Source organism: Lissotriton helveticus, chromosome 7 (assembly GCF_964261635.1).
Source record: "Lissotriton helveticus chromosome 7, aLisHel1.1, whole genome shotgun sequence".
Classification (NCBI taxonomy): Eukaryota; Metazoa; Chordata; class Amphibia; order Caudata; family Salamandridae; genus Lissotriton; species Lissotriton helveticus.
In genome coordinates this window covers 536,842,381-536,865,049 of record NC_136068.1, presented here as the reverse complement: position 1 = coordinate 536,865,049, position 22,669 = coordinate 536,842,381, and the positions used below count along the sequence as shown (strand labels likewise).

The window sequence follows — 22,669 nt, the reverse complement described above, 5'->3', positions numbered from 1 at the left end:
GGTCACTGAATATACTATGCCTAATATTAAAACTGGTAATGAATCTCCTCACTGCATGAGAGACAATATTAAAATCAATAAATGACCCACAACCTCTACCCTTAAACGTGGGGGGCACAGGTGTATTTGGGTGGCCGACAATCAAATCCATTGTATGGGTCAACCCGAAGGTATTTAGAAGCATACTCAACTCCCTTCCTGACTTGGTGTGCTCCATGTGTGGCCCTTTGTTTAGTGTACATACCTGCCAATCACACTCAGTCACCTTCAAGTTAGGACACAGGTGGCAATTAAAATCTCCCACTACTATTAAGTGTGCATGGGCACGTCCTTCGGCTTGTAATTTCCCTAAGCAAATGCTTAATTGGGTTTTGGTCCCTGCATGTTTTGCTGAGCGTTATAAAAATTAATAAATGGTAAACGGTACTTCTTGCTAACAAATGTTAGACCCTGTACTACTTCCAACTCCCATGGGATCAACTTCCACCTCTCCTGTATCTTAAAATCTACAAATATGATTAGGCCCCCGCTGGCTCTCCCTACACTAGAGCCTCTTGCTGGACAGAAAAAAGTTTTATATCCTAAAAAGAAGGTATTTACTGGCTCCCATGTTTCCTGAATGGCTATTATGTCAAACCTTCTAATATAACGGAGCCACTGTTCGTCCTCAAACCTGCCACGTTCCACGAGATAAGTTTTAAGTCATCCAGATTTCGCTTAACCTGCGGGCCTAAGGCATCGCTATTATCCCCATCTGTGCTGAGAGACCTGCTTTCCCTTGGGTCCCTTTATTCAACGTGGGTGTCAGTGGTTCCCCCATAATCAGCCATCTCCCTTCCCCTTTTGGCCTTAATGTGTGTTGCCTGAATACCCTCCAATCTTACCGCGCTCACTCCCTCTGCACGTCAATCTATGTCGTTCAAGTCCCTTAATGGAGCGAAAGCATTTCTTAACTGCAATAGACTCCCTCTCCGACTCGGGCCCACTTCCTGTGTAGCCATACCGTGGGGGAATAAGAATTTGGATGGGGGTCTATAAAAGAAACCCAATGGTACTGTTTTAATCCCAGAGTCTGCCATAAATGATTGCGAAGATGAAAACAAAATCTTCTGGGCCATTGAAGGGTACCTCAGCGTTACAATTACACAATACCCATCGAATATTTTCTTAGACCTGCCAATCCACGCAACCTTTCTTGCCATCAGGACATGTCTGTGGTCTCAGCTATTAAACCCAAAATGTTTTCCTAACCAGTAGGTGGCCTTATTTCTCAACCGGAGGCTAGATTCTTCCTGTGAATTATCATGCTCTGGTACCCCCGCTAATACCACCGTGTACGGGCAACATGGTGGTGGGAGGTCTACGACTGGCAAATTCCATGTGTTATGGGCTAATTGAGCAGCACCACTAGCTCGCTGCCCCAGGTGATGAGATCCCCCTGATCACCTCTTTCATTTGGTTCCCTGCTATGTTGGATCAGCTGGCCAGCCCTCAACATCCCCACCCTCTGTTCCCCCGTCCACCCTGCCCTGTTTTATCTGTGGCCACTGAAGTGATCTGGGACTCAGAGGCTATCTCTGTGTGTGGCGTAACATTCAAGCCTGTTTGTTGTTGGCAGGTGTAATTAGATGCAAAATCCTGCCTGGACTGAACATCCTGGGGCAACGCTTTCTCAATTTTCGACAGTGATACCTTAATATCAGTGACTGTGTTTGGTAGTGTACTTAAGAAATCCTTTAAAAGGCCAGCCACCAATATCACAATTATTTCCCTGAGAGACCCCCAAAGTTCTTCTACATCCTTGCCCAATCCCAAGGCACCCCTAGAGTCTGGATCCTTGGGATTTCCCTTCAACGTCTTGGGCACTATTTTTCTCTGCGCCTCAAAATGTCTCTTTGGGGCTGACGGACCACCCGGATCCGTACATCGGCTAGTGGACAACGAGGCTCTGCTCCGTGTGACCTGCTCAGCTGCTTGGTTATTCGAACTGGTATTGGGATTCTCATTTACATTGCAAATTACTTTTACTTCCTCCCCCTTCCTCAGAGTGGTTTCTGCTCCATTTCCAGCCACCAGTGCCAGTGCCGAGTCCACTTCTATTGTCAGCACTGATGATCCAGTACTGCCCAGCAAGAGCAATCTCTCTGCTTTATCAAGTTCTTTTGTGATTGCTCCCACTGCCTTTATTAGAAAATAGTCAATAGTGTCCTTGGATGTGTTTGGGGATAAACTGTTGGGGGGTCCTTCCTTTTCCTCATGACCTGCTTGGAAGATGGGCTTACCCAAGCAAGCCTCACCCAGCACTGCTGGCACAACACAGGACACAGGACACAAAGCAGTTGCAAGGTCTTAATACCGCTACAAAACACTCTAAGCACTACTGAGCACAAGCTCCGGCTCGGTTCAACCCAGGATATTCAATAATCGTCACTTACCTTGAGGCGGCATGCAGATTGCTGATATGTACTTAGTTGGCGGCTGACAGATGAAAAGGGTATAGCCAAGCCCGGCCACCTCCGGTCAGTGATGGGCAAGGACGGGCCCGCACACGCGCATCCCGTGCTGTGAGAGCCCGCAGACGATTTTAAAGCACCTCCAGACACTGTTGGTGGGCCCCAGAATGTGCAAGGCAGTCTGGTTCCTGTGGTCCTCCTCCTTGTACCAATGCAATGCGGGACCCGCGCTGTGGGTGACCGCGTCCGATTTTAAAGCGCCTCCAGGCGCTGTTTGCTTTTGGTGACACTGTTGGTGGGCACCAGAAGGTGCAGGGCAGTCTGGTTCCTGTGGTCCCCCTCTTTGGACCAGTGGCGGCAAGTGGCGGCAAAAAGGCAGTAAAAGCGGGACCTGTGCTTCGGGAGTCCGCGTCCGATTTTAAAGCGCCTCCAGGCGCTGTTTGCTGACGCTGTTGGTGGTGCGCCATAAGGTGCAGGTAGTCTGGTTCCTGTGGTCCTCCTCCTTAGACCAGTGGCAGCAAGTGGCAGCAAAAAGGAAGCAAACGCGGGACTAATTAAAAAAAATAACAGCCATTTATTAATTAATTAATAATACATTACTCCCACAATTAACACTAGAAAATATAAATTAAATAAATACTAGTAAATAAAAATATATCTTTAATTTACAATATTTAAATTACTTCCCACCCTATTCGCCTATAAACCCACAACCCGCTATGGAATTAAAATGGAAAATGTTATTAAAATCTAATTAATAACTACAAAAAATGTAACACATTTGTTAAAAAACAAAAGCAATACTTAGACAAAAAATAGAACTCATACTTTTAAAATACATACTAAAATACATAACACTAACTAAAAAAACAATCTTTTCAACAACTATATTTTTGCAAACAATATTAATGACTTTGATATTTTTAAAAACGATATTTCTTACCTCAAACTTGATATTCTTGACCACCATATTCATGCTGTCGATATTTCTGTGTCGGGATATTTCCAACTCGATATTTGTGTAGGTCGATATTTCCAAACTCAATATTATGTCTGCATACCATGCTGCAGAAAGCAGCATCCATAGAAAGAGGGAGTAACAAGAAGAAATCAAAATATTTCTCCTTGTTACGCCTCCCCTTAGAAGGCGTATGTTTTTGGTGCATTCCCAGGCCTACCACCTTTGGTAAATCTGGAAATGCATCAAAAACCATTAGAGTTGAATGAGAACACCCACTCAACGCCCATGGAACACCTCCCCAGGGCAACGCAGTGATTTGTGCTGCGTTGCATTACTCCAAATCTATGAAGCTACTCAGGGCTACACAAGGTGGCCTTGTGTAGCTTCATAAATCACATGTTTGTGATGTGACGCGCTTGAACCACGTTGCGTGATGCAAGTGCGACACAACCCCTTTCATAAATATGACCATAGATTTTTATGCATGCCTCAAGCAGGTTGCATGCCCTTTTGCCTGGTGATCAGAGATGGGCTATGCCGAGTGTTTTGCGTGTTTGTGCACGCGGTTTCCTGTTGGCAGTTGAGACCAACAAGATAGATCATGATAGGGAATGCCAGAGCAGTGTCGAATGTATGTGGGATGTTCTTTCTATAATGTATGTATTTATTTATTTAGTGATAAGTCTGTTCATTTGCAGTTGGCAAATGGCATATTAATTGAACGTAATCCTTAGAAAAAAGCAAGCTTACTGATAGAAGCAAATATAAGGTTACAATTTATTTATTTATTTATTTATTTATTTTTGATTTCAAAGCATTTTATTTTATAAAGAAGCTACAAAGAATAAGAAGTATATAATACTATAAATGTGATACAATTGAGACAAAAAAAAAACAATCAGAGGCTAAACGTTAAATATAAGCATAGGAAATGCAGTCCTAAATAAAAGTAGCCTGGTATAAACAGAGAAATTAATTAGGTAAAAGAAAAATAAGTGACTAATATCGAAAAAATAAGCAAGTGTATCACTATCAGCTGGTATATTCGGGGTGAGGGAGGGATAGAAAAAGAAAGAAAGAAGAAAGAAAGAGAGAACAAAAGAAAAGATGGAAAGGGAACGAAGACAGGACAGAGAAAGAAGAAGAAGAGAAAGAAGGATTTCCAACGGACTAACCCAACACGCAGCACAAAAGACGCCAATCAAACAGACAGATCAAAAGGAAATTGAGCAACCAATCCTTTTGACGACAAATCCATATAATCATCCAATGCTTTCCAAACCCCATTAGAAATAGATGGAGAAAGGTGAGCTTGATCAACCGAAGCGTGAGCACTACGCAAAAAGGAAACCCAAGCCCACCAATTATGATAAGAAACAGAGGAAAAGGATTTCCAGTCCATAAGTATGACTTTCACTGCAACAGTCAAAAGGAGATCCATCAGCTGTAATTCCATTGGATCCAAGGGGAGAGGAACAGAGGCAGCCAGTGGACCTAATAAAATTAATGGAAACGAGAGTTGGAACTCAACACCAAAGATGAGAGAGAGATGTTTATGAATGAGGTTCCAAAAAGGCTGGAGGAGTGAACATTCAAAAAACATATGCGGAAAATCACCCGTCAATAAGCCACAGCTCCAGCATAAATTATCATCCTTGAGATGAAGCGAATGTAGACAAACAGGCGTCCAATGAAGGAGGTTGACAGAGAAAAATTTAGATTGCATTAATGATGGGGCGATTTTATTGCGAAGAGAAAGTTTACCAATCAGTTGCCACGTGTCTGAAGAAATATGGTCCGTAACTCCTTGATCAAAATGATGTAACCATTTTTGTTGAGCAACCGTATGTGTGGGTAATGAGACAGATGATAAAAATTTATAAATTTTGGAGGCTACGTGACCAGATTTAGTCCAGATACGAAAGAGAGAGATGGTAGGAGAGGTAGGATGAAGACGTACCTTAGCAAGTGCCACTTTCATTTTAAGAAAAGGATAAAAATCTAAGTTAGTTAAAGAATGTTGTTGAGCCAAGGTGGAAAAGGGTAATGGCTCATTATTAGCACCATAAAGATGTTTAACAAGGGAAATCCCTTTAGCCGCCCAGTAGGACATGAGAATGGGAGTAATATTGAGGTTAATTTTAGAATTCCGCCAAATAGATGACCACCTAGATTTATGGAGTGGAATCGCCAGGTTCTTGTCGACTTTCCGGACTGCAGCAATGGTATCAAGAATTATAGAACGAGAGAACAGGATATGCAAGGTAGATGTGGTGCAAAAGGAGGCAGTCGGCAAAGGAGACGCCAATTCCTGTTCTATTAACAGCCATGAGGGAACATGAATAGGTGGAGAAGAGAACCATAGAGCACCTTGAGATGCCAAAAAGGCAGTTTGGTACTTTTCCCAATCAGGAAGATTGCAACCTCCCATATCATACGGTTTGCGCAAGAATTTGTAAGCAATTCTAGCACGTTTGTCATTCCACAAAAATTTAGAGGTCAGAACATCAAGTTCGTGAAAGAAGGAAGCTGATAGCTTAACCGGAAGCATGGAGGACACAAAATTAATAATGGGTGTTATCATCATTTTAAGAGTCTGAAGGCGACCCCACCAGGAAATATGTTTCGGGGACCATGTGTCCAAAAGATGACGCACTTTAAGAATAGTCTGGGATTCATTGTAGGCAGTAGTGGCATATAGGGTAGAACAAAAATAAATACCTAAGTATTTTAAATGTGTAGACCGCCATTTAAAACCCGCAGAGTCCATATGTGAAGGGAAACAATAGGCATTCAAAGGAAACATCTCCGTCTTATCTTTATTTAAGGTATAACCTGAAACCTTTGAAAAGAGGGAAATGGTATTTGAAATAGCAGGGATTGCCAAGGCAATATCATCTGAAAAAATAAGAACATCATCTGCGTACGCAGCAGTTTTAATACAGGGAGGTCCAAAAGAAAAACCTTTAATGTCTGGGTGTAACTCAATCAAACGGAGGAGAGGATCAATGGATAATAAAAACAAAAGCAGAGATAAAGGACAACCTTGTCTAGTGCCCTGGCGAAGATTAAAAAAGGACGACGTAGCACCATTAACTCTAATATTAGCTCTAGGTTGAGAATATAGGGACAATACCATATTAATGAAGGAGTCACCAAGGTTATGTGCACACAAGACAGCACGAAGAAACGGCCAAGAGACCTTGTCAAAGGCCTTTTCAGCGTCAAGGGCCAAGGCCGCGGCAGGGAGTTGAGACCGTTTAGCTGATCCAAGAATATGACAAAAAGTGCGTATATTATCGCGCGCAAGACGACCCTTTACAAAACCGGTTTGAGAGGGATGGACAAGTTTAGGAATAAAGGATTCTAATCTTTTGGCCAGGATTTTGGCAAAAATCTTAGCCTCCATGTTGAGAAGAGAAATAGGACGGAAGTTTTTAGGGTCTGAATGATCTTTTCCTTCTTTAGGAATTACTACAATAGTAGCATCAGCCGCAGTACCAGAAACAGACCCATCTTTAATAAAAGAATCAAAGACAGATTGCAATTTGGGAACAAGCGCAGACATAAAGGTTTTATAAAACAAAATAGGATAACCATCGGGGCCAGGGGCTTTACCAGAACGAGTAGCTTTAATTGCTGCAATGATTTCCTCCGGGGAAATCGGGCTATTTAGAAGAGTACGATCATCCTCGGAAACCGTCTGCACCGGAACAGATTGTAAAAAATTCTGACATTGCTCAAAAGAGGTTTGATTAGAAGGGGTATATAAGTTATTAGAGAAGTCACGAAAAACTTTGAGAATTTCCCCAGTCTGAAATTTTTTAGAGCCAGAATGATCCGTAATAGAAATTTGAGAGGACTTAAAGGAGAAATCTTGAAATTTTAATGTAGCTGCGAGAATCTTCCCAGCTCGATTCTTTAACAATAACCTCTTGGATTTCTGCGCCTGAACTCCAATATGGGCTCTTTTGGTAACTATGGTATTATATTTGTATTTTAATTGTTTTATTAACTGTAAACAGGAGGTATCCTTAGATTGTCTAAAGGTAGATTCCAGATGTTTAATTTCAGTTGATAAATCTGTAAGCTCTTTTTTAATAGCAGAATTCCTTTTAGACATACATTTAATAGCCTGGCCATGGAAAGTGCATTTAAACGAATCCCAGAGGACAATTGGGGAAGAAACTGAACCTTCATTTTCAAGGAAAAAGGTTTCTATTGCACTAGAGAATTCATTAATCTGAGCAGCATCATGCAAAACTTCTGTATTTAATCTCCAGGAGCGAGCACGCGATTTAGGAGCAAAGGATAACAATGTAAAAGTAACCGCAGCATGATCAGAAATCAGAATAGGATGAATAAGCGGAGAGGAGGAGGACGAAACAAGAGAAGAGTGAACAAGTAGATAGTCAATACGAGAAAAGGAAGAGTGAGGGGAAGAGAAGAAAGAAAAGTCACTACCAGTGGGGTTGTGCATACGCCATATATCTTGAAGATGAGTGAGGGAACACATGTTAGTCATTTGTTTATGGGATTTTGGAGGACGAAACTGAAAAGCTGAATTCCTATCCAAAATGGGATCCATTGGCAAATTAAAATCACCACCAACAATAAGATTCCCAGAATGCGGGGTATCATTTAATTTTTTGGTAATCAATTTCCAAAAGGTCGGATCATCATTGTTAGGGGCATAAATATTCATCACATAAAGATTGTTATTACCATCAGACAATTTAGATAACAACCAACGACCCTCAGAATCGTGATCAGAAGAAATTAGAGATAAACCTGAATTCTTTGAAATTAATGTAATGACCCCATTTCGTTTGCCAGAGGCATCAGAACAACAAACATCAGAAACCCATTCTTTCTTCAGAAATAAAGCCTCTCTGGTAGAGACCTTGGTCTCTTGAAAAAGGATCAGGTCTGAAGAAAGAGATTTACAATAATCTAAGACTTTTGACCTCTTCACCGAATGATTTAAACCCTTAACATTAAGGGATAAGATATTCAAACCCGGCATGGAAATACATAAAAATCGAGAAAAGACACCATAGATGAAAGATAGACAACCAACCGCACAAACACAAACAACCAAACACCAATCATAAAGAACGAAGAGGGAGAATCCATGTGGGAAATCCGAAAGAAGAAAAAAGACCGAAAAGAAGAAAAGAGAAGAGAGAGAAGACACAGCAGGGGAGGCCTGAAAAAGACCAAATTCAAACCAGGGAGAACGTGGAAAGGCGAGAAAGGGGACCGTACAAGGAGGAATAATGATTGATAACAACAGCCCCAATAGATTACCTAGCTGATGAGATTGAAGTAGGAAATGGGAACAATCAAAATATAAACTAATATCAGCATAATAGTATAAAAAAGAACAATCCAACATGCAAATCTGTAAAGTCAAACTTAGTTATTAAACCAATATGAAGTGTCATAGATATGATAGTTATTAATACTAGTCAAACTGATACTTAAAAAAGCAGTATAGTAGAAAAAAAAGAAAGACCTAGTCTCATGAAGATAACTATGTAAATCCTAAGAAACATTCAATTAATTAACAATCCTTAACTGCATAAAACGTACTATATGTAAGTGAAATTGAAAATGCACGAACAGATCAAAGATATAATAATAGAAGGGAAGAGGATATGAGAATAGAAAGCGGGAAAAAAAAGAGGACAGGTGATACAAAATAGAGGAAGGCAACTGTTAGAGATAAGCAATCATCAAACAATAAAACTATCCTGAGATAAAGATAGAAATATATGATGTAACCACCAGAGCTGAACACAATATAATAAAACGTAAACAGTGACCGACTAATAAGGAATCAATATATACACAGTAGGAAAGAATACAAAGAAGAAAAATGGTATAGACATACTAGATTAAACAACATAACTCTGAAATAGGTAGAGAATACAGAAAGAAGGTATACTAAGGAAAGTAGTAAAATAGAACACAGAGATATAAAAGTAGAAAAGTAAATCCCAACAATAGTATAGAAATAAAAGCACTAGAAAAATCTAAAAGGATAAACTAAGTAGAAGGGAAACAAAGAGAGGACAGAGCAGACATGAAGCAAAACGGAAAAAGTCCAGTAACGGAGTTAGAGATCGAGGATTGCAAGAAACGAGCTGCAGAAGAGATAAGGGGAAACATAGGCATACAGAAAGCCACCACACAGGAGACAGAAGGAGACATTTCAAGTGCCCGAGGCACCAGGATCCTGCAAAGTCGCCCTTTGAATCTCCATCTGTATCTCCATCTGGTTATCCAGGAAGGCAGCTAGATCAGTCGGCTCATCGAAAATTCTGGAACGTCCCTTGTAAGTAATGCGGAATTTCGATGGACCAGAAAAGGAAAAGGGAATGTTCATCTCAGAAAGACGTTTCCGAAGATTAAGGAAGCCCTTCCTCCTTATGACTGTATCTCTGGCAAAGTCCTGAGAGATTGAGATTCGATGTCCTTCCCAAATGACATTTTTAGCCTTCCGCATATGAGTAAGAATTTGTTCTGTATGCTGATGACGCAGTGGCTTAAAAATTATTGCTCTTGGCTGGGTTGCAGATTTAGAACGAAAAGTTGGAACACGATGTGCTCTTTCTATTTCAAAATCTCTGTGGAATGAGATTTGTAGAGTGTCAGGAATCCAATGATATAGGAAATCAATCATAGACGAAGAGGATTTCTCTGCATCTTCCGGCAGACCAAAAATGCGTAGATTAGATCTACGATTACGGTCCTCCTGCTCAGTGAGATCTTTTCGCAATGCCGCCATTGAACGCTCTAAATGGGTGAGGGACCTGGATTGCTTCTGCATATTATCCTCTGCGCCACTGATACGTGACTCCGTGGCCGACACACGAAGAGAAAGGGCTTTGAAATCATTCCTAATAGCGGACACCTCCACTTGCAGTAAATCCGTATTAGTCTTTGTTGACTGCGCAATATCATGCACTTCATTAAGGCGCGTTAATATTGTGTCAAGAGTAGAGTTGGTGTCTGACTGAGCAGACTCAGGCATAGGAGACAGTGGCTTAAGTCTTTTAAGCGAGGCGCCAGCCTCTTTTGAGTCTTTAGTAGTTGAGGAACGGCCCATATTTGCAGCCATGAAGTAACAGTCCCCAAAAAAAAAAAAAAAAAGTACACAGCCACTTGAGGAAAAGGAGAGGACAGAAACTGCGTAGTCCACACCAAAAAATAAAGAAATAAAGCACACTGAGCGTAGTAAGCGCCAAATAAATGACAGCAGCGGACTTATATGGAATGTGGGCACAATATTGTATAGCAGAGCCTCATAGAAATCAAGAGGTCAAAGCAAAGACATCGTGAGAAAAAAGCAGCGTCAACATCAGAGATCTGCACTGAGGTAATCAGAGCGTGGGCAACATAATATCCAGCCAAGCAGCACTAAGAGAAGAAAAAAGAAAAAAGTTACCAACTGCAGGCGCTGTGGTCAAGTGACATGGATATCCAGCATAACCGGCAAGAATGTATCCAATGCGGCGCCTCTGAAGAGAAATGCCGGTCCCCGTCACAGGCGGGAAGATGGCGGCCGCCCGTGAGGAAACCGAGCGTCACAGCAGCTTGACGGGAAAGACACCAGCTGTCGTCGGAAATCGCCGAAAATGCAGTCAAGCGTCTCCCTGCATATTCCGACGCATAGAAAAGCTGTCTCGTTGAAAAGGGGCAGTCAGAAAGCTAATGGTAAACTCCAACGGGCCTCAATCGCCTTGGAGCTCAAGCGCGACACGCCATGCTTCAGCGGCGCGCAAGCCACGCACCCATAAGGTTACAATTTATAAATTGAAAAAAAAACGTGTATTATAGAAATGTACATGCGTTTCAGTAATTGCATAACAAAACCTTCAGGGTCAGAAAGCCTTTTGTAACCATATGGAAACCCTCCTTGAAAAAATAGTCTTCGGGTAAAGTTCGCGCTATGTATAATCGCATTAAATAAATAAATAAATACATAAGGGTTCCTCTATGCTGAGTTCATGAAAGACCTGTGTGCCTCTTCTTCCTCGCAGTCAGAGCAGCCAGGCCATCCAGTGCAGGCTTTACACAAGAGCATGGTACGTCTCGAAAGAGAATTATGAATGTGGCGAATTGTAAAGAACGGTTTACTGGAGGTGGTATTTAGTATTGGTTACCTGGTTAATGTATTCATGTCAACTCCTAATGCTTTTTACTTCCTGATAAACAGTGCTGCTTCCGTACCCACAAACGCTCCAGGAAGTCGAGTTGCCGCTGATCAATGCCCAGAGCTGTGACGCAATGTACCACGTCAATTTGAGTGTGCCAAGAGACATCACCATCGTTCAGGACAGCATGATATGTGCAGGCTCTGCAAGAGGGGGAAAGGACTCCTGCCAAGTGAGACTATCTGCCTTCTATTCTTATTCTTCCTAACATTTACTCTCATACTCGTTCTTGACAGTTCCCCTGGCACCACATTTGTATTTCAAGTCTGGGGCTTTGTGTCCACGCACACCTTTAATAGAATAGACAACTCTTAAAAACCTGAATTGTCAATCTATTTTGTAAGTTAAAAATGAAACACAAGATGTTGGTCTACCCTGTTTGAGGATAGGGCCATTTTAACTTAATTTTATAAATGTTTTCCTGGAATAATCTATCTTAAACTCAGCTGGTGTGTCTCCTGCATGCTTGTTTTGCCCATGATTAAGGAAAGCCTAATGTCACCACTACCAGTCTGACCTGTTTGTCACAGACAGTCAGCCTCAGCGAATGCACACCTCATGCAAGCTATCCAATAGAGGCGAATATCAGGACATATTTATTAAATATGTGTCGGATCTGGCCACTATTTTCACTTCTTATAATGGAAGCCAGCAAAGATGGAACTGAGCACATCTAAGAAAGCTATCATGGATACTTCTTAGGCTTGCTGAGAGCTTATTGGTCACTTGTGTCAAAAGGGCATATGTATCATCCGTTCTTTTAGTCGCAAACACTGCGATTCGCAAAAAAGCAGCGTTTGCGACTAAAAATTCGGAAAATGAGATGTATGATTGAAATCGCATCGCAAAATTAAGGAATGGCAGCATTTGCTATTCCTTAGTTTTGCGTCGGCATTTAAGGAATCGCAAATTGTGATTCCTTAAATGCTATGTATGAAGCACCCAAGTTGTGCGATTTCTCATTAAGAAATCGCAAATTACCACCGACTTGAAGTTGGTGGTAATTTGCGATTTCTTTCACAAATGCACTTTTTGCCATTTGTGAAGGTGCCATGTGTCGCACATGCACGCCCTTAGGGCATGTATGTGCGCCATATGCGCACACATGTAAATTTCAGGGGTGCATCAGGGTGTCCTTATGACACCCTTGCACCCTTGAAATAATTCTCAATTTGCGATTCTCAAATTGCGAATCGCAAATTGAGAATAACTTCCCATGAATTTGTATGGGCCTCCTGGCCCATAGAAATAAATGGGAAAGTATTCCTTAATTGCAAATTCACAATTTGCTAATCACAAATAAGGAATATTAAGAAATCGCAAAAAAATTGCGATTTTTTACATACATCCCTATTTGCAATTCTCAAATAGCGATTTCTAAAAAATCGCAATTTGAGAATCGCAAATGAGGGTGTTGATAACATATGGCCCAAGGTCACTGTCAGTCTTTTTCCCAAGGCCACACAATGCTTAAAACCCCTTGATACAACCGAGGAGCCTGTCATGCTCGACTCAAGTCCCGTCACCTAGATTTTCAACTTTAGTGGCATTGCGGCTGGCTAGTCACTTTAACCAGCAGGTCCAGCGCCTCCGAGTCACGGCTCAGTGCTGAACTACGTCTCTGAGGAAGATGATCTGATTAAGACGTTTGAGAAAATGCGACAGGATCTAGCCCGACTGGAAGATCATTTGCTGCAGTGGTTCTTAACCTTTTGACTCATTATTAGAATCCGTGGGCCCTAGCCTAAGCAATTTTAATAATTTGAACCGCAAACAAATACACAAAAATACAAGCATTCATCAAATAAATACATAATTGCTGAAATATTTTATTTCATTCACAAATGTAATTTTTTTTCATTTTAATGGGAAGGCTGTAGCTTTTCTAAATTCAGTTGAGACCACTCATCGGTCATACTATATTCTGTTTGAGGCACGTGCATTGCTTTCACAAATTAAATTGAGGAGAGCAACCTAATTTTTAGCCTTGAATTTTTAATTCTTTCGCATTTTCAGACTGTTTTAACATTTTCAATTGCTCTGACTAGATACTGGGCTATCTCCGTTCATGACCAACGTTTCGGTGGTAGCATTGAAACTGAGAAAGAGTTCGGCACATGACAGCGGACCTGCTTTATGAGAAGAGCCTATCATGAATGTTACTGTTGCATCCTCCATCAGGAAGATACGCCATAACCAGTTTCTCTGACCACAGTCACTCCAACAGAGAGTGTATGGACGTCATGCAGATGGTGGCTTAGAGTAAGACCTGGGACTTAATTCTATATCTTTTAGAAATATGTGATGGCAGAAGCTTCAGCGACAACTGACGTAGAATGGTTGCATGTTTTTATATATCCATAACCGAGGCCAGGGTGGACAAGGTTAATGACTGAAACCTAGCTACCTAGTAGCAATAAGTATCTGTTCAGTCTTCAATCTCTGTACATTCGTACAGAATACACAAAGATTCCTTTAAGATATTTACAAAACTTTAAAATCACATTTTAAAATCTTGGCATATGTAAAAGAACATTGACCTACATCCAAGTGCCAGCTTTAAAAAGCAACCCAAGTACCAACCTTGTGGCTGTAACTTATTCTTAAAAACTATAGCGCAGTTTTACATTTATAAAATCTATATTTTCTGGGAATAGGCAGGACAAGCGACCCATAGATGATTGGTAACATTTACCAAAGAACACAAAGTACCCAGTTTCGGAAGAGAGAGTTCATCAAAAGGACAGTTAAGGACCGCGTCTGTGTCATGTTGGCCCAACTGAAAGATTAGCAGTCTGTGAGTACTCCCCAAAAGGAATCTCATTAAAATTTGTCTTTCCTAAGGGTTAACCAGTGTTAAATATGGTTACATTACATGTCCTCAACACCATGCACAAGTACATAATCCCTTAGTGGTGGTCTTTGTAACGCCATCTCCTTTCTGGAAAGTGTCATACTCTGTAAAGAGATTTTTCATCTCGCTGATGGTAATCTGGTTACGATTTGTGGACGTGTCTGGTCTACCAATAATGTTTGCTATGTGTTTAATACGCTGAAACCAAGGCCTTTTGAACCTAAGATCACGCGATAAGCAGTCATCTATGATGTCCTTGTTAAGGGTGGGATTGTATCAAACTGCTAGCCATAATAGCATTGGGGCCTATTTCATATGATCTTCCATATAACCTAAGCGCATTTACTATGCCCATATTTGTTAAAATGCCCCAAAGCATTGACCTATTAATTTGACCAAAAGAGCTTCTTAAATCCACAAAGGATAAGTACCTGGGCCTCCCATACGTTATATTTGCCGACTGGTGGGTAAGGTCAGTCGTCTTTAGCCGTTCCATATTGCACAATTGAAAGGATTTTTAGGTCATCAAACCATGCCACGTTTTCATCTAGGACTATGCGGCCACAACCTTTACTAGTGAATCAAGAAGTGAGATGGGTCTGTAGCAATGAGGGTTTTGATTGTTATCTTTTTTAAAAATGGGTACTATGGTGCATGTGTACCACGAAGATGGCAATTCAGTGCGACAGGCTGAGTTGAAAGTACTGGTGATGACAGGAGCCCAAAAGTCAGTATTGCATTTATAAAAGACTATCAGGACGCCATCTGGACCCTATGCCTTTCGATATGGGCTCTGTAAGATTGCAATTACCACCTTATCCACCTTGAACCTAACTGCAAGCAGGTAGGTTGATGATAAAAGATTACTAATTTGTCACCTGAGGTCACAAGGCAGTGAAGAGACCTAAAATGAGCCACCCATTTGTTGCCCATGATATTCAGCCCTAGGTCTATCATTTGTTTCCTACTAAATTAATCAGTGTTAACTATTGCCCAGAATATATTGGCATATTTTTTGTTGCAGTAGTTGACCATGCTCCGCCACATCCCTTCCCTGAAGGCAGATTTGCTGTTTTTTTAATGTGGTTTTTGCTCAAAACTCCATATGACTACGTCCTCCCTCTCGCTAGGATTCTTGTTCAAGGCCTTGCACATACACCTGATTGCCTCCCTACAGGCCCTGTGGGGAGTCAAGAATCATCATGTTTAGGGAGTCTAGCACATGCTAGCAGGACGGTCCCAATAAAACAGCCTGGCTGACAAAGGCCATTGTCACTTGACAGTCAAAGAGTGACTAAGATTGGATCCTTTCAACAATGTTAGTAACTAATGTTGACATGTCAACAGCTCTCTATCTAAGGCTCATTCCTTGGTCTTTAAATTTTAAATCAGTAGTGCACTTGTAAGGATGTCTTTTAGTTATTTCTAAAATGTTTGGATTAGGGTCACTAAAACCATAAACCCTAGTGCACCCAGACTGATCATAAGTATACGATATCCTGGACAGTGGTGGCTCCTCCCCCAAGGCAGAGAAGAGTCACCCCACTGCTATTTCAGCAATGCAAAAAAAAATATATATAATAACAGGACGTTATTATAATTTTATTTTTCTATGCAGAATCGGAGCCAGGTCGGGGTGGGACTGGGCTCTGTGACACCAGAGCAGAGTGAGGAGTGGTTTCCACTCCTCTAAGTGCGCATAACGGTTTGGCCAGCCCTCTTGGGCTCCCCAAACAGTCATGTGCACTTATCATATTCCTTACGGGTCTGTGTTGCATAGCCCATAGACAACATATCCAGGCTCCCAGGCACGGTCTGGGAGGCCAAACAGGCCGCTCAGACCAATCATGACGCTGCTCATCATGATTGGCTGGGAGAGTACAGAAGCCTGGGTGCTTCTGGTGCTTCCTAGCAGATAAAGAGGATGGAGGTGAGGCGTGCGGCGGCGCGAAGGTAAGTTCATTTTTATGTATCCAGTCACGCCCCACACCACCACCCTCATTCCGAGGCTGCCGCCACTGATCCTGAAAACAGAAACATAATCACAGACCTGCCACTCCAAGCAATAGACGTTGCAAATTTGTTCTCAAATGCCCCACGGATTTCAGAGATATTACACAGATAAAAATAAGTTAAAAACCTGTGAGGTAATTTCCCCCTTGTGTCCATTTTTGAATGGAATTTACCAGTGTTCTCATTTGGTAATAGGCCATAGAATGTAGGACTATCGCCTAATTTGACATTAACCCCTTCGCTGCTAGGCCTTTTCCCCCTTGTTCTAAGCCTTTTTTTGGCTATTTGGGGTAGTTTGCGCTTAGGCCCTTGTAAATTTTTGTCCACATAAGGTACCACATCAAACTTGCGCCCTTTTTTCCAACACCCTGAGGATTCTAAAGGTGCCCAGGGTTTGGGACCCAGAAATTAGCCAAAATACAGCTATTTCTTTTTTTTAAATGGGACAAAAGGGCTGCAGAATAAAGCATCTGTTTTTTTCCCTTGTAAATGGCTTCAACAAAGGGGTTGTGGTGCTGAAATTACCATCTTCTCAGCTTTCAGAGAAAGGCAGACTTTTGTCAGAAAATCAACATTTTCTACACAGTTTTGGCATTTTACTGGGACATAGCCTATTTTTCCTTTTTTTGTGCTGTCAACCGCCTCCCATTTAGTGGTAGAATTAAGCATAAAAGCAATAATGGATCCCAGAAATCTATACATTTCTGGAAAGTATACATCATTTTAAATTCAGCAAGGGGTCATTTGTGTGTATCCTTCAGGGTTTTTTAATATAAACTAACAGTTGAAAATAAAATGTATTTAAATTGAGTTGAAAAAAAAACAGCCATGTGCTAACGTTTTCACCTGTAACGTCTTCTAAGTATGACAGATTTTTTTAATCAATATACCATTATATCCGCTGGATCCTTCTGTTTGTAGGGATATATAGGACTTGTAGATTCACCTAGAATCTGAGGAACCCAGAGCCAATAACTAAACTGTGTCTTGCAATGGTTTTTCATTGTGTAACGGGTATATAGCAATTAATTTGGTAAAATATATAGAGTGAAAAATAGGTGCCAAAGAAACCTGTATATTTCTGAAATGGGAACAATATATGAGTTGGGAAATTGTGGTTATTTGCACATCTCCACAATTGTGGGTACCCATACAAGCATGTGAATTAGAGGTAATTTTTCAAAATTACTTATTTTTTTACAAAGTGTTTATCATTTGGAAGGCAGTAATGCAAAGAAAATCAATAGGTAATAACACTTGTTTTACTATTCTGTGTCGCCCTACGTCTCCTGATAAAAAAGGTATCTCTCTTTTGTAGGTAGGCCTAGTGACAGCGACATTTTACAGTGAAAACAGACAATTTTTTCCAAAGTGCCTAGCTGTGAATTTCGAACCCTAGCTTAGCCGGCACCTAGGAAAACCTAGCAAAACCTAGCAAACCTATACATTTTTGAAAACTATACTCCCAGGGGAATCCAGGATGGGGTAACTTGTGCGGCTCTCACCAGTTTCTGTTACCCAGAATCCCTTGCAATCCTCAAACTGTAAAACAAACAGATTTTCCTCATATTTTTCTGATGGAAAGTTCTGAAATCTGCATGGATCCAAAAACTTATAGCCACCCCGCATTCCTCAAAGCCTCCTGATAGAAATGGTACCTCACTTGTATGGGTAGGCCTAGTGCCCACGACAGGAAATGGCCCAAAACGCAACATGGCCACATCACATTTTTTCTGTGAAAACGTACCCTTTTTTGCAAAGTGCTTAGCTGTGGATTTTGAACTCTAGGTCAGCTGGCACCTAAGGAAACAGCAAATCTATACATTTTATGCAGGATGGGGTGACTTGTGTGGATCTTACCAGGTTCTATTACCCAGATTCCCTTGCAAACCTCAAACTTTAGTTAAATAAAAACAAATTTTCCTAAAATTTCTGTGATGGAAACTTCTGGAATCTGCGTGGATCCACAAACTTCCACCCACTCCACTTTCTCTCGTAAAAAATGATACCTCACCTTTTGTGGGTGGGCCAAGTGACAGGCTCCCCAGTACAATTATACCTCATTTGTGTGGGTGGGTCAAGGACCTGCGATTGGTGAGGGCCAAAAACATAGGGATTAAGGGGATAACACAGCGAACTCTAAGAGCCACATTTAAAAAAAAAAAAACATTTTTAGGTGGTTCTGCGTTTTACACCCACACAAGTGACAGGTCATTTTTATTGGGAGACCAAGATGAACGCTGTGTGGTAGGACATTTGTGCCGGCACGGTGACCCTACACAGAAATGTGAGGAAAATTTGATTTTTTTCAGCTAAGTTTGAGGTTTGCAGGGGATTCTGGGTAGGAAAACATTTGGAGATCCACACAATCCATACCACCCAGGTGACCCCCCTTGCAGAACCAGGTCATTTTGTGATTGGTAATTTTGATGTTTCCACAATACTTTTTGGGCCCTTGACTGTCACGGGTACTTGGCCCACCTACACAAGTGAGGTATACTTTTTATTGGGAGACCTGGAGTAACGCTGGGTAGTAGGACATTTGTGTCAGCCCAGAGATCCTACAACTTTCCCATACAGAAACGTGAGAAAAATGCAGGTTTTTTCAGCTAAATTAAAGGTTTGCAGGGGATTCTGGGTAGGAAAACAGTGGGGGTCCACACAAACCATACCTCCCTGGACTCACCTGGCTGTCTAGTTTTCAGAAATGTGTGGGTTTGCAAAACCAGTTAGTTTTGTGATAGGTAATTTTGATGTCTCCACATTGCATTTTGGGCCCGTGCCTGCCGCAGGTATTTAGCCCAACCACACAAGTGAGGTAGCATTTTTATCGGGAGACCTAGGGGAACACAAGGTGGTAGGAAAATTGTGGCTTTTCTGATACCAGAAGATTATGACACAGTTATGCAAGGAAAATGTGTGGCTATAGTCACATTTTGAGGTTTGCATGGTAATGTGAGTAAAATAAGTTGTTGGGATCCCTGAGAGGCCCACCACCCATTACTCCCATGTTTTTTAACCTTATAAAAATATCAAAAGTTGGTAGATTTTCCCTAGAGATAAACTACACCTTAGTACAGAAAGGCAGACAAGACAAATATGACTGCCTAATTGTCTGTTCCTCAAGTACAGTCACTACTAGTTGGATTTGGCATGAGAGTGAGTGAAAGGTTCAAAATGTAAATTTTATTAACAAGAGATTACACAAAAAGGAAATGCACTGTTAATCATTAAAAGGTTAAAAACCTGAACCAATGACTCACAGGTTGTGAGCTGTAAAGCCACGTCAATGCACCAACCTCTTTCCAGGCCATTCGTACACTTTTCATACGTGACACATACGTTCACACCACCAGCTTCGGGCCCAGTGCATTACAACACTCACATCAACAGACAAAGTAGAGACAATGTACACCCTGGTGGAGAAAGACAGAAAAAACAAATATTACTTCAAAACTAACTATTCTCTAAGTGCAAACACATACTGGTTGGATTTGGCACGAGGGTGAGTGAAGGTTCAGACCATAACATTTTATTAACAGGCGCTTTCACAAAAAGGAAATGCACTGTTAATAATGAAAACGTTAAAAACCTGAACCAGTGACTCACAGCTCGTGAGCTGTAAAGCCAGAGCAAGGCACCAACCTCTTTACAGACCATTCACACACCTTTCATACATGACACACAAGAGACCATTCAGACCACCAGCTGCGGGTCCAGTATATTACAACATTCACATCAACAGAGATCGCCATTCAAGTGCCCATCACTTCCATACGCCCACATGATTGGCACAGCAATCACACCAGCTGGCTGTTAACGTAGTGTATGCAGTTGCATTTGGCTAGCAGTGTGTGTAATGACCAGGAGCTAGTCACTACTCACACACCGCCAGCCAAAGACCAGTCCATGTACATGTACAGTCAAGTGCCAATCCACGCACACCGCAAGCCAAGTGCCAGTCCAATGCCAGCGCCATGCCAAACACCAGTCCACGCACACCATCATCAAATTTGTTTTTAACAAGAAAGAAAACACAAACCAATTGGAACTAGATACAAAACTATACCTACAAACACAGCAGTGGTAACTAAAGATATAATTCTAACGCCAACCATGAAACAGAACTACAAATATAAAACAATACTGGCCAGGCAGTTCACTATTAGACTCACGGTTGCTCCCAAAAACACTTTTGAGTGTGATACAATCAGAATGAAACATGTTTGCACACACAGCCAAGGATTAGAGGGACAATCAGCACAATGCATACAACTCTCCTTCCAGAATCCTCTTTGCAGACAGACTCTACATCTCTTACATGGATTGTTTTTTTTGGCTGTGGGAGGAATTAAATTGGGAAAGTGGCGATCTTTCAATCTAGCTACATCCTCCACCACTCCAACTCTAGGAACACTAGCCTGTTCCACTACAACAAGGCTGCCTATCACAGACTCCTGAAACTGGGCAAAAATCATCCTTGAAGCTAGAGAACACTTCTTGGACACAACAAAAGCATTAAAAGTTGCTAAGTTGAAGAGATGGATGGCCAACTTGTTATACCAAATGTAAGACTTATGGACAGAAGTGTAAGGTTCCAACTCCTGATCTACTCTATCTACACCACCCATGTGCATATTTATTTCAGTCTACAATGCACTTCAGCAACCTGACCCCAGACAGTCACAGATGAAGTACGTTCATCATGGATGGTAGTCAGCATGTAGACATCCCTCATGTCCACAAATTTCACAGCTAGCAGTTTATTTCAGTCTATAATGCACTTCAGCAACCTGACCCCAGGCAGTCAAAGGTGAAGTACTTTCATCATGGATGGTAGTCAGCATGTAGACTAACCCTGGGCGAAGAACTACGCTCCGTTCGCGGAGCTTGCGGAGTTTTGGCAACTCCGCGTTCTACGGAGAACGCGAAGCTGTCGATTACTCCGCGATCCGGTGCGTAGCGTAGTTCTCGCGCGCTAAATAACATTATCGCGTGCGCCGGGGGTAAGTTCGCGCGATATTTGACGCGATCACGCACTTTGGAAATAAGGGAACGCAAGCGGGCGGGACAAACCTCTTGAGTAACTTAGCGCGCTAGCTATCTCGAGCATGCAGGCAGCACCCCGAACACGCGCACCGCGCTCCCGAAGACGAAAAATGGCGCGCGAACGGGTCTAGCAAGCTACTACGCATGTCCGCGGAGCTACGCGAAGGTCGCGGAGTGCAACTGCGTCTTCGCGTAGCTCCGCGGAGTGCGGCTCCGCGAACTACGCCCAGGGTTAATGTAGACATCCCTCATGTCCACAAATGTCACAGCTAGCACTTTATCACTACACAAGGCACTGCACTTTCCCCTCTGAAGCTTTTTGCAAACAAGCTCTTTTGGGTAACCTTTACATTAGAGCAGATTGTGCCACAAGCAAGTGTGTCCACTTTTAACAATTCCATAAATAATTGCACAGCAGTATAGAAGTTAAATTGGTATAAATGGTGACCTATGTTAAATCCTCTAGCAAGCTCCCACACAATTTTCTCTGAAACTCCTAAAGTGGACAGACAACCAGGGGGGTCAATATTGGAATCCATATCAGTTTACATCCGGACATTATAGACATATCCTTTCGTACTCTCCGACAACATTTACATCATAATTCCGTAACGTACCCTCTTTCTAGGAATGTACTGCCTAAAAAAACAAACAGCCATTGTACAAGACCAAAGACTCACCAACAGCTATTTCTTTCCCTGGAGTGTAGATCTCTGAAAATTGATCTATGAAGTGATTAAGGCAGGCCGAATCTTAAAAAGGCGGTCAGGGTGATTTCATGGCAATGCCGAAGCATTAGCAACAAAATGCAGCATCCAAAGTAAAAGTAAATACCGATCACTACTCATAATTGCAGGAAATATGGGCGTTGCCATCAACGGACTTGTAGACCAATATGAATCAGGGGCGGATTCCTTATCAAGTCCATCAAACCCAAAAACTACTTCATCTCATCCAGATTTGTGAGAGACCACCTGTTAGCTCTAGAGTGGGGCCTAAGTCTGGCACTGCTGTCCCTCAAATACTGTTCAGCATGCAAATTAGTCTTCTCAACAATCTCAGTCAAAATATATCATCCGTAAACAACTGAAAAACTGTATAGGCAAGACAAATTCAC

At 41.7% G+C, this 22,669-nt stretch overlaps 1 protein-coding gene across 1 annotated transcript in view; it reads left to right on the top strand.

Moving 5' to 3' along the window:
• LOC144768725 (transmembrane protease serine 9-like) overlaps window positions 1–22,669 on the top strand; it is a 1,077,753-nt gene that overhangs the window by 1,018,736 nt on the left and 36,348 nt on the right. Inside the window, exon 13 of the mRNA XM_078652600.1 lies at window positions 11,639–11,808. Within this exon, the coding sequence (XP_078508726.1) occupies window positions 11,639–11,808 (170 nt within the window). The remainder of the gene's footprint in view (window positions 1–11,638; window positions 11,809–22,669) is intronic.